A 12,085-nucleotide genomic window follows, 5' to 3' on the forward strand; every position below is an offset into this window, starting at 1 on the left:
CTATCTGGTTTTTGTTTCATAGTTTTGTTTTCATAAGTGCAAATGCTGTTCACAGAGATGAAAAGATGAAATGGTGAGAACTGTGTTATAGTAATCTCACTAATTCTTTAAACTCCTGAATTATAACCCTAATCACATAGATCTCGTTCACTAAGCATTATTTTAATCATCTACTATATAGATACTCTATGTAAACCAATGTAAGAACTATGTAAACCTGTGTAAACACTAGGTCTGTTTTTGATTTTGAAGAAGGCAAAGGATTGGAAACCAATTTTAAAAGACTGTGTTGCCTAATTAGGAGACTCATTCACTTTCTCAGCCAAAGCACTAGTGTGCTGAACTGCCTTTGGAGTGCTCTGGGGGGTTTCTGTGCCCTGGCACAACTTGCTGTAATAAGATTCTGGATGGGTAGGAAGTGTGCTCCTTATTTATAAAGTTGGTGAAGAGCTAGGAGAAGCCTTGACCAGAGGTGTTCTTTTTTAAGAAGCTGATGATCTGAAAACTGATTCCTTTGAAACTATCTAAGCCTGCTGCTGGTGGTGCTGCTAAGTCGCTTCAGTCATGTCTGACTCTGTGCGACCCCATAGACGGCAGCCCACCAGGCTCACCCCATCCCTGGGATTTTCCAGGCAAGAACACTGGTGTGGGTTGCCATTTCCTTCTCCAATGCATGAAAGTGAAAAGTGAAAGCGAAGTCACTCCGTCTTGTCTGATTCTTAACGACCCCATGGACTGCAGCCTACCAGGCTCCTCGGTCCATGGGATTTTCCAGGCAAGAGTACTGGAGTGGGTTGCCACTGCCTTCTCCAGATTGTCATACTAAGGAATTTGAAATCGTAATAGTAATGAGGAACCACTGCAGACTTCAAAAAGGAGAATGACATGATTTACGTTTCACATCAGATGTGGCTTTACTGTAGGGAGTGAAGTTAGTAGAGGTCATACCTGGAGGTGAGCAGGGCAGTCAGAAGAAGCCAATTGCAGTGATTTAGGTGACAGTTGCCAGGGGTTCAGGTTAGGCTATTAAGAATGCTTATCCCTTAAAAGTTGTTATGTATCCCCAGGGCATGCATATCCTAGTTTGAGAACTGCTAATATTTATCTTCCTTCAAGAGCATTCCTGTTGAAATAGTTTATAAACATTTTTATGAGAACTCTGAATCCAGTTGTACTAGGCATTGGTATAAGTATACTAGTTAAATGTATATTTTAGGTGAAAAAATACTGTGTTTTCAAATTGTGGTTATAACTGTTATTGAAACTTGCTGTATTTTTTTTTTTTTTTTGGTAAGAAATCACAACATAAGAGATTATTTTGTAAGTTTATTTTATTATTTTTACGATTTGAGCTGAAAATGAAATTTTATGGAATCGTGTTATAAGGAGTATTTGTTACTACTTTACCCTCTATTCTTTGATAGCATGCTTATTTTGTTTCTTACATCAGTCTTGAATATAGAATTTTTAGTATTGTGAAAAATGGAAGAGAAATGCCAAATTTGGGTACCATTTTGAAAAGAGGGCATTTTAATCCTAGATTATCCTCATTAGTAGGCTATAAATATTTAACATGTTTATGGTAAAGAAATTCAGATTAAGAATCCAAAGGCAAGTGGATATATTCTAGGAGTTTGAAGTATAGAAGAATCTTCCTCTTCTTACATCAAGGGCAATGAGTTATAGGCAGTAGTCCAAGTAAAGTAGCTTTTCATCTAAGAAGGGCTAATGATAATGGTTTACTAAGAAGTACAGATGTCTTCATGCTGATGCTCAAATCCCAAATTAGGTTAGCTACAGTGCTTGAATCTGGAATGCAGATGCCATGCTAAAAAAAGCTTTTATAAGCAAAACTTTAAATGATGGCTGCACTAAATGTGCATTTATCCTCTGAATTTCTTCAGATCAGTACTAGCCTTTATTCTGGGTCAGGAGGCTCACAGCTATGAATAATTAAAAAGCTCATATTTTAGGATGATTAAAAAAAATTAGTCTACTCTTTTGGTCTAGCTGCTCCTACCTGTTAGCATGGTGAGGGACTGTCCAGTGTTTTTTATTGTTCTGTTTTTGTCAGTGGAGGCTTTGTAATGTCCTGGTGTTCACAGAAAAAGAAAAAAAACAAAACAAACCACCTTTGATTCTAAATAGGAAAGCATTAAAAAGTTAAGAATGACCCAGCCTGATAGAGTGGCTTGATCAACTTTCTTGCTGAGGGTTGACATGAAATTCTCTTTGCTGTCAATAATACCCTTTTTATATCTAGTTAGCTTTTGGTGGTAGAGAACATTAATCAGACTCTTTATTGAATTGCTTTTGCCCTTCTCCCTCTGAGCCTTTTGCACACCCTACAGGTACCATTTTCCCCTTCTTCCTCTTTGCTAATTCTTTTCCATTCTTCAGGTCTTCACTCAGAAATCAGCTTTCCTGGAAAGCCTTCCAAGAACTCCCTGCATTAGATGCATCTTCTTTTTGGAAATAATAACAACAGTGATAAATTTGAGCATGTAGTAGAAAAAAGAAAAAGTAAAGCTGAGATTCCAAATGCTATTCCTGAAAAAGCTCAATGACTTTTTCAAGAATTTGTTAAATTTATCCCCTTTTCTACTTAGATGAGAAAAAAAAAATTTCGGTTTATTTTTGGGAATTTAAGCTTGAAAATTAATTCTTTCTCAGTGTAGTGAGTCTGAGTGTGTGTGTGTGTGTGTGTATGAAACTTGGATTGTAATGCCTTATATTGTATATTTTTTTAAAGTTTAACCAATTCTATTTCAAATAAAATCTGTCTAGACCAAACTGTAATATAGCATAAAGCTGTATTTCAACTGAGAGTTACTTTAAAATGCTGAATTGAGGATCTTGACTTAAGCTACAATTTAATGAAAAGCTGCCCTGATTTTCAGTTTTAGCAATTTAAATATCTTTATTATAATGCCATATTTTACATCAAGTGAGCCACATTTGGTGAGCACATACTATGTGTGAGGCATTGCATGGTAGGTGTAGAGCTCTGAAGGACAGAGAGGTAACTAAGACTTCTGTTTCCTGTGATATGACAAACTGTGTGTTTTAGCCAAGTCTCCTGTTGAAAATAACTGAAAAGTATGGGATATAATATTAAAGAAAAGCAAAATCTTTTTAAAGTCTGTCAACGTTCCCCAAATACTCAGTGGCCGAAAGTTAACAGTTTGAGAACCTGGGAGGTAAATTGAGCATTGAAGCTGGGTTTTCACTTGAGAGCACTTTTTTTTCTTTTTTTTTTTGCTTCACCTGGAAAACTTACTGCTTCATGAACATGTGTGGATAAAGGAAGCCAGAGCCTGCTCAATTAAACCATCTATTAGGAAATTAACTTGTATAAACCTGAGACTCCAAAATACTTTTCCCTCCAGTAAGGTAAACTAGGAAGAAATTGTCCTCTCCAAAGAACTGAAAGGAAGATTGTTTTCAGTTTTAGTGGTAGGGGAGGAGTGGACATATCCTCTGAAATTTTGTAACCAGAGTTAAGCCAGTGTAGACCATTATAGTGAAGTTGCAGAATTATGAAAATAAAAATCTTAATAGCAGTCAGAGAAGACAGTTTACCTTCAAAGGACAACAGTTGGACTGAGGAATGACCTCTTAGTGTAATAATGGAAGCTGGCATTCAGAGGAATGATGTTTTCAATGTGCTAAGAAAAGATGACTGTCAATCCAGAAATACATACATCAAAATATCCTTGAAGAAAAAAAGTGAATTAGACTTTTCTTTTAGACAGAGAGCAAGAGTGTAGTTTGTCACCAGCAATTCTGAAGGAAAAGGGAAAGCCATCCTAGGTGGAAAATGGAAGATACAAAAAGAATTGAAGAAAGAAGAAAGTGAGAAATACATGGGGAAAATCTAACAGTCATTGGATATAGAAGACAATGATAATAACATTTTATACAGTTAAAAAATATAAGCGCAAATAAATCCCAATATACAATGCAATAGCATCTTATTTAGGAGGAAATGTTATGAGATTCTTGCATCTTTTAGGAAAAATGGTGTAGATTGACTTATTTTAGGTTTTTCTTTTACATATGCATGTTAAATGCTTTAGGGTTACCACTAAAAGAACAGAAATAGAATATAAGATATTTAAACCAGAAAAAAGAAAAGTGGAATGAAATTTAACTGAACAATGCCATAACTAGCTTGATTATAAACCCTCTTACATTTGTGCTCCCTCCTTGCATGATTTACTTCTTTTTATTTCTCACTCTTGCTTCCCTGGGATCGTACTATTCTGTGATGTAAACTTTTGTCTTAGGCTGTTTTCTAGTGATTTCAGGCTAAGACAAAAGCTTTCAGCTACCTATCCATAAGCTGCATTAGTGAATCCTCCAAAAACTACTCAAAATAAACAGTGTAGACTGAATAAAAAAGAATGTTCTACCTGTACAAATGAAGCTTTAAGGTGATTTTCTATTCCTTTCTGAAACCGCTCCCTAAATTGATGCCCTCCTCTGAGTTCAAAATCCTTCAAGCTAGGCTTCAGCACTATGGGAACAGAGAACTAAAGATGTACAAGATGGGTTTTGAAGAGGCAGAGAAATCAGAGATCAAACTGTTGGATCATGGAGAAAGCAAAGTAGTTCCATAAATAAATCTGTTTCATTGACTATTTCAAAGCCTTTGACTGTGTGAATCACAACAAACTGTAGAAAATTCTTGACGAGATGGGAGTATCAGACCACATTACCTGTCTTCTGAGAAACCTGCATGCGAGTCAAGAAACAACAGTTAGAGCTGGACATGGAACAATGGACTGGTTCAAAATTGGGAAAGGAGTATGTCAGCACTGTATAGGGTCACCCTTCTTATTTAACTTATATGCAGAATACATGATACGAAGTGCCAGGCTGGAGGAATCGCAAGCTGGAATCAAGATTGCTGGGAGAAATATCAACAACCTTAGATATACAAATGATACGACTCTAATCGCAGAAAATGAACTAAAAAGCCTCTTGATGGAGGTGAAAGAGGAGACTGAAAAAGCTGGCTTGAAACTCAGCATTCAGAAAACTAAGATCATGGCATCCAATCCCACCACTTCATGGCAAATAGAAGGGGGAAAATGGGGGCAGTGACAGATTTTATTTTCTTGGGCTCCAAAATCATCGTGAACAATGACTGCAGCCATGAAATGACTCAGTTCTTCGCATCAGGTGGTCAAAGTATTGGAGTTTGAGCTTCAGCATCAGTCCTTCCAATGAATATTCAGGGCTGATTTCCTTTAGGTTGGACTGGTTGGATCTCCTTACAGTCCAAGGGACTCTCAAGAGTCTTCTCCAACACCACAGCTCAAAAGCATATTATTATTAATGACTATTGTGTGAATGCCCCGAAATTGGCAATGGTTGAATAAAAGAGGACACGTTTTTGTCTGTATACTATTCATTAGCCTTTAAGAGTGATTCGCATCTCTGCTGATTGAGTTGGTGGTATTGCCTTTGAAGTATTGACGTGGAGAGTCAGGAGACAGAAAAGTGTGTAAATAAAATTCTGTATATGCAGATAATTATATAAGCATATGTATATCAGTTTGATAATATAGGTTCCTTTTGATGGGTGGTTGGGCAGTTGACAGTGGGGAGATAAAGAGTAAGATGGAAAAAAGACACTACAAAAATATATAATTCCATTTATATTGGTTTTATATGTAGGTGTAGACGTAAAGAGATATGGTAGGATTATTTAATGAAAATGTTAAATGATGCTTATCTGAAGGCTGAGTTTTAGGTAATTTTTGGTGTTCTTTATACTTTTGTGCATTTGAAAATATGCTTGTCTTTAATGTTATATGAAATTTATGTTACTATAATAAATATATACAAATATTTATAAATATATATTTAACTATAGGAAAAACAAAACAATTTTTTATTAGGGAGAGAACAATTTGCTAAATGCCTTCTATTTCTGAGAAGCAGCATAGCATGGTGCTGAAAAGTAGGTAGGCTCTGCAACCAAGGTATCTTGGTTTCCTACTGTGTAAACCTGAGCAAATTACTTAACCTCTCTTTGCCTCAGTTTCCTTATCAGTAAAAGAGAAATGATAATAAAATTATCTACCCGAGGTTTGTGAGGATTAAATACGTTACTACATGTAAAGTCTTAGAACAGTGCCTAGCCCTTAATAGGGACTCAAGATAATAATTACTACTATAAGAAAGTGAAAATTAGTCACTCAGTCATGTCCAACTCTTTATGACTCCATGGCTATAGCCCACCAGGCTCCTCTGTCCATGGAATTCTCCAGACAGGAATATTACTGGAGTGGGTTGCCATTTCCTTCTCCAGGGGATCTTCCCCACCCAGGGATCAAACCCAGGTTTCATACATTACAGGCAGACTTTACCAACTGAGCCACCAGGGAAGCCACTACTACTACATGTATTGCTAATAATCATTATGAGCATTTCCTGTTACTACTTTTGCAGTTCAATGCTAAAAGAACTGGTGCCAAAAAAAACTGGGCTTCCCTGATGGCTCAGATGGTAAAGAATCTGCCTGCAATGCAGGAGACCTGGGTTCAGTCCCTGGGTTGGGAAGATGCCCTGGAAAAGGGAATGGCAACCCACCCACTCCAGTATTCTTGCCTGGAGAATTCCATGGACAGAGGAGCCTGGCGGCCTACAGTCTGTTGGTTTGCAAAGAGTCGGACACAAATGAGAAACTAACACTAACATTATGAACATTTCTTGTTACTCCTTTTGCAGTTCTGTGCTAGATATGGGCTTCCTGGTGGCTCAGCTGGTAAAGAATCTGCCTGCAATGCGGGAGACCTGAGTTCGATCCCTGGGTTGGGAAGATCCCCTGGAGAAGGGAACAGCTACCTACTCCAGTATTCTTGCCTGGAGAATTCGATGGACAGAGGAGGCTGGCAGGCTACAGTCCCTGGGGTCTCAGAGTCAGACAGGACTGAGCGACTAAGCACATCACACATGCTAGATATGTTACTAAACTATCACAGTTAATCTTTTTTTTTTTTCCTTCTAGTTTCATTATGAGATACAATGTACATATATATACTACTGTATAAGTTAAGGTGTAGCATTTCATCTTAACAACCACTTTGTAAGGCAGGGGTAGTAAAATTTCTCCTGTATCCTATTAGGGCTTCTGGCAGTGACTGACGTAAGACAGGATGACAGGAGTAAAGCATACATGCATTTTTCTCTTGGCCTTGACTCTCTATCTCTGGTGATAAGAATGTTCTTTCCTCTTGGTATAGCGAGGGTATCTTTCACATAGGAATTCATCTCCTGCTTTCAGGAAGAAAAAGATAGGTCACAATGCCCTTCCCACATCTGCTGTTATTCAAGTGCTTTTTACTCAAAATAATCAGTATGCCAAAGCAGCATATTTGGGAGTGGAGTGTTCTAAACTCCTTCACTATTATAGTCCCCATTTTACAGATAAGGAAAGTGAGACTCTGTAGGAGAGCTGAGTCAGGTTTCCGGAGTCTCACCATTCTTAATTTGAGCCTATGCCTTTCTTATCATAAAGCCACTTAACACTTTACATGCTTTTTTCCACATGCCACATACCTTCCTTTATTTAAAATCAAGGTGTTCTGACCTGGAAGGAACTTTATATATCATTTACTCCTAAGAGCGTTAGGAGAGAACTGTGTCTAAGGTATTGGTTGTATAATATATCTTTAGGAATCTATAATTTTCTAAAGGTTTTTACCTTCAGAATTAAATTTGAATGAATAATGGTGAGAGCTTCTGAGAGGCTCTGTAGGTATGACTATGGTAAATGTTTTATGTAGTGTTTGTGAGTGTACTTAAGTCTTTAAACACAAGACAATCATAATGTTTACCTCTCAGCCCTGTTCCTGTATAATTATGATGAACCAATGTATTTCTGAAGTTTATTTGATCAAAAGCAGAAATTTAACAATTCTATTGTGTTCTTTTTTTTTTTTTTAACTTTTTACTCCTTTATATTTAGGTTATCTTCATTGTAATGAATACGATAGTCTGAGATTGAGGTGGCTGAGGCAGACGTTAGAATCTTTCATCCCACAGCCTTTGGTCAATGTAATTAAAGTGTCTGAATTGGATGGCAGAGAAATGGGAGATGCCCAGCCTGAAACCTTTGACAAGGTACTTTTATCACACTGTGGCAGACTGATAGACTCCCAGTGATACTACTGTTATGTTGCTTTGCTGTGGTTATTTCCCATCTGCTTCCAGACATAGCTGGACACAATTTCTCAGTACCCTGGGAAATCCTGATAAAGTGAACATGGACGCAGTTTTTATTTGATGGTCAGCATGTTCAAAGGAAGCAGTAACATTGGGATTGGGGATTATCGAATGCTTTTTATTTCCAGGTACCTCAAAGATACTCAGGAAGAGATCAGATATTATCTGAGTCAGTACACAAGCTTGTGCACTGTATTGCTTTAATTCGGTGACATTTCGTATCAGAGTATGACAGTTGAAGAAAAAGACAGCATTTCAGTAAACTGAAATTGAATTATTAGTTCTTAAATATAAATGCTGAGAATTCAGGAATGTAGTAACATCGGTTTAAAATGAGTAACTTAAAAAAATAAAATGAAATGAGTAACTTTTAAAAAAGTTTTTGCTATAGTCAACAAGAATATGAAATGTTAGTAGACATTAGTAGACTTTTAGTCCTCTCATTCCCCTTTTCCACTGAAAAAGACCTAAATGCTGAAAGTCACAGGAAATTCTTTTGTAAGGTATTAGTGAAGAAATGTTGTAAACAACTTACCAAGGTGTATTTTTAGTTTTAAAATAAATTTACTTCTTTAGTTTCTAATTTTTGCCACAATTTATGTAGCTTCCCTGTATACTTTGTGTCTGAGGATATGTTTTCAGTGCATGCTTGCCTTATGTGTCCTCTTTTTCTATAGGTGTTAGTTGATGCTCCATGTTCAAATGATCGAAGTTGGTTGTTCTCTTCTGACTCTCAGAAGGCTGCCTGTAGGATAAGCCAAAGGAGAAATTTGCCTCTTCTACAGATAGAACTCTTAAGGTGAGAGCTATTAATACAAAAATTTATTTTGGTTTCTAATATAATTTCAGTAGTCATGACAAAACATGACACAGGGCAGTGCCCAAATGGAGAATTTCCCGTGTAGGTGTCAATAATTAATTCTCTGACGTCTGCACCCAGAAGATGCTGTCTCTTCCTTTTGAGTCTCATGTTGTAATGTCACCTCTGCCCTCCCGCTCAATGAAATCCAGTGTTGCTATGCATTGTCTTTTAAAGGACACAAATGATTTTATTGTGATTTAAAGTTGTTCGGTTATCAGGACCATCCAAAGCATAGGGTTCATCACCCTATTCTTTTACCAGGATGTGAATAGCCACTCTGTAGGAGTAGCTTTGGATCAGGATTTCTTTTTTTTTTTTTTCTTTTTTTCAGTAAGGACACATTGTTCCGGGTGAGTAAGAAGTTTTAGTTTGTTGTTAGCACTTATCTCCCATCTAAGACTTTTCCAGAAAGGCATGACCACTGAGAGAGACTTGGGTTCTTCAGAACAGAGCCATTTGGGGACATCCTGCTTTGGTTGCAAAAGAGATTTATATTTATACCCTAATCCTAAGCAATTCCTAGTGTTTAATGGTGAACCAAAATTCTTGGACTATGTTAAATATACCTAAATGATGCTTCATCACTCATCACTTCTTACATGTTGAAGCAGAATGAGTGACAGTTAATATGCCCTGCTGACAACATACATTACTTCCAGATTCTGATTGATTCACAGCAATGAATATACACCATTTCCTAAGTGTTACAGCCAATACTAATAAATAGTCTTGTTCTTGTACTGGATTATGTCTCAGCTCATTCTGGTCATTCCAGGTGGCACCAACCGGCTGGTCCTTAAAACATTTATCATCTTGCAATTAGACTATTTATTTGTAGTCTTCCAATGTCAGCCCTTCATTTGCTATAACCCTAAGATATTTTGAGAATTCTTTTCCACCTTTCTCTTCTCTTTGGTTGTTAGTTTTGGGATGTTGCATAGATCCAACCATAATAAATCTTTTTTTCTCACCTAAACTTCCTTGATCTGGCTCTTTAGTAAGTTACTCTTGTTATTCCAGACTTTGCTATTGTTATGCCTGACACTGTAACAGGCACCAGGTCTTTTGGTGCCTTATTAGCTTTGTTATCTCTAATTTTTTTTTTAACCTTTCAGCAGAGAGGCTGCCTGAGAATATCATTTTTCTTCCTTCTCATAAAAAATCCTTCTTTCACTTCTTTTTCTTTCTGTACCATACCACACTTCCTGTTTTATATTCTGTGTACTGCTTTTCCTTCTGTTTTGTCTCAGTTCATTATAATGTAACCTCTATTCCCTTTATTCTTCCAAATCTATGCTTATTAAAGTTACTAAACAACCATTAAATTAATTGTTATTTCTCAATTTTAATTTTGTTTGATCTCTTGATAGCATTTAAAAAAATGTGTTTTATTATGCAACTGTTACATGGAAACATTTTCACTGTAAAAATTAAAAAAAAATACAAATAAAGCAAAAGGTCTCCTTGACCAGAGACCCAACAAAATACCAGCTTTCTTCACAAAGTTGACTATTGGACTTTGGCGTATACTCTTCCAACTCTTTCTGTAGTTTTTCTTATATATGCATAGAGAAATATGTTAAAAAATAACTTCTGTTATTATGTATGCATTGTTCTAAAACTGGCTACTTCTTGTATTTAACATTCGTTAAAGTCTTTTTCTCATAAATCTATTTTGTTCTCTTCAAGTTCTGTGACATATTCAACAAGGTTAGTCTATAATATTTGAGTCAATTCTCTGTTTTTGGATATTTACATTCTTTCTTTTTTACTTCTATAAACTATTCTTTGTCTCATTGGATACGCAGGATAACATTTTTATTGATTAAATATCAAGAAATGGAATTAAGAACCAGACATTTTAATAGGTACAGATTATTGAATTGTAAATGACTATACCAGTCTGCATTTTCTTTTGTACTTGACTTTGTTGACTACTTGTTCCTTCTTAAAATATTCCTTTCCCTGATTTTTGTGATCATGTGCTTTACTGGCTTTTTTCCTACTTATTTTCCTAATTGGCTCTTAATCAGGTCATCTCATAAATTTTGGGTTTCCTTGAGCTGCTGATGTTGGCCCTCTTCTCTGTTTATCTGATGGCTTCAGCTGATATAAGATGCCGTCTCCCAAACATGTGTCTTTCTTCTTAGGTCTTTCTTCTTAGCCTCATACCTCTATATCCAATCATCTATCAGAGATCACGCTCCTCAGACACATAGAACTGAATTTGCCTAGAGGAACTCATAATTTCGAATGCTCTCCTATGCCTCTCTGTCAAAATCAACAAAAATCAAATAGAAATCCCATCAACCTGCCTCTTTTCCTCTCCTCTCTATCTCAGTAATAGATCGCTTTGCTGAGATACCATAGCATCATGCATTTGACTAAGTCAGGAATCCATCCCCAAATCCTCTTTCTCTTATACCTAATCAATCACTAAGACATTTCAATTCTACCTGTTACATATTTCTCAAGCCCATTCACTTCTTTCTGTTCTTAATAGCCTAACCTGAACCCCTGGCAACTGTCACCTAAATCATTGCAATTGGCTTCTTTTGACTGCCCTGCTCACCTCCAGGTATGAGCTTTACTACTTCACTCCCTACAGTAAAGCCACATCTGATGTGAAACGTAAATCTGATCATGTCATTCTCCTTTTTGAAGTCTGCAGTGGTTCCTCATTACTATTACGATTTCAAATTCCTTAGTATGATATTCCGGAGAAGGCAGTGGCAACCCACTCCAGTACTCTTGCCTGGAAGATCCCATGGACAGAGGAGCCTGGTAGGCTGCAGTCCATAGGGTCGCTAAAAGTCGGACATGACTGAGCGACTTCACTTTCACTTCTCACTTTTCACTTTCATGTATTGGAGAAGGAAATGGCAACCCACTCCAGTGTTCTTGCCTGGAGAATCCCAGGGACGGGGGAGCCTGGTGGGCTGCCGTCTATGGGGTCACACAGAGTCGGACATGACTGAAGAGACT

The 12,085-nt window shown here is 36.9% G+C and overlaps 1 protein-coding gene across 1 annotated transcript in view; it reads left to right on the plus strand.

Moving 5' to 3' along the window:
- The window catches only part of NSUN3 (NOP2/Sun RNA methyltransferase 3), a 61,208-nt gene that overhangs the window by 10,814 nt on the left and 38,309 nt on the right, over positions 1 to 12,085 (plus strand). Inside the window, exons 4-5 of the mRNA XM_004002851.5 lie at positions 7,982 to 8,136; positions 8,916 to 9,037. Coding sequence (XP_004002900.1) covers positions 7,982 to 8,136; positions 8,916 to 9,037 — 277 coding nt within the window. The remainder of the gene's footprint in view (positions 1 to 7,981; positions 8,137 to 8,915; positions 9,038 to 12,085) is intronic.

The sequence above is a fragment of the Ovis aries genome, chromosome 1 (assembly GCF_016772045.2).
Source record: "Ovis aries strain OAR_USU_Benz2616 breed Rambouillet chromosome 1, ARS-UI_Ramb_v3.0, whole genome shotgun sequence".
In the NCBI taxonomy this organism is placed as follows: domain Eukaryota; kingdom Metazoa; phylum Chordata; class Mammalia; order Artiodactyla; family Bovidae; genus Ovis; species Ovis aries.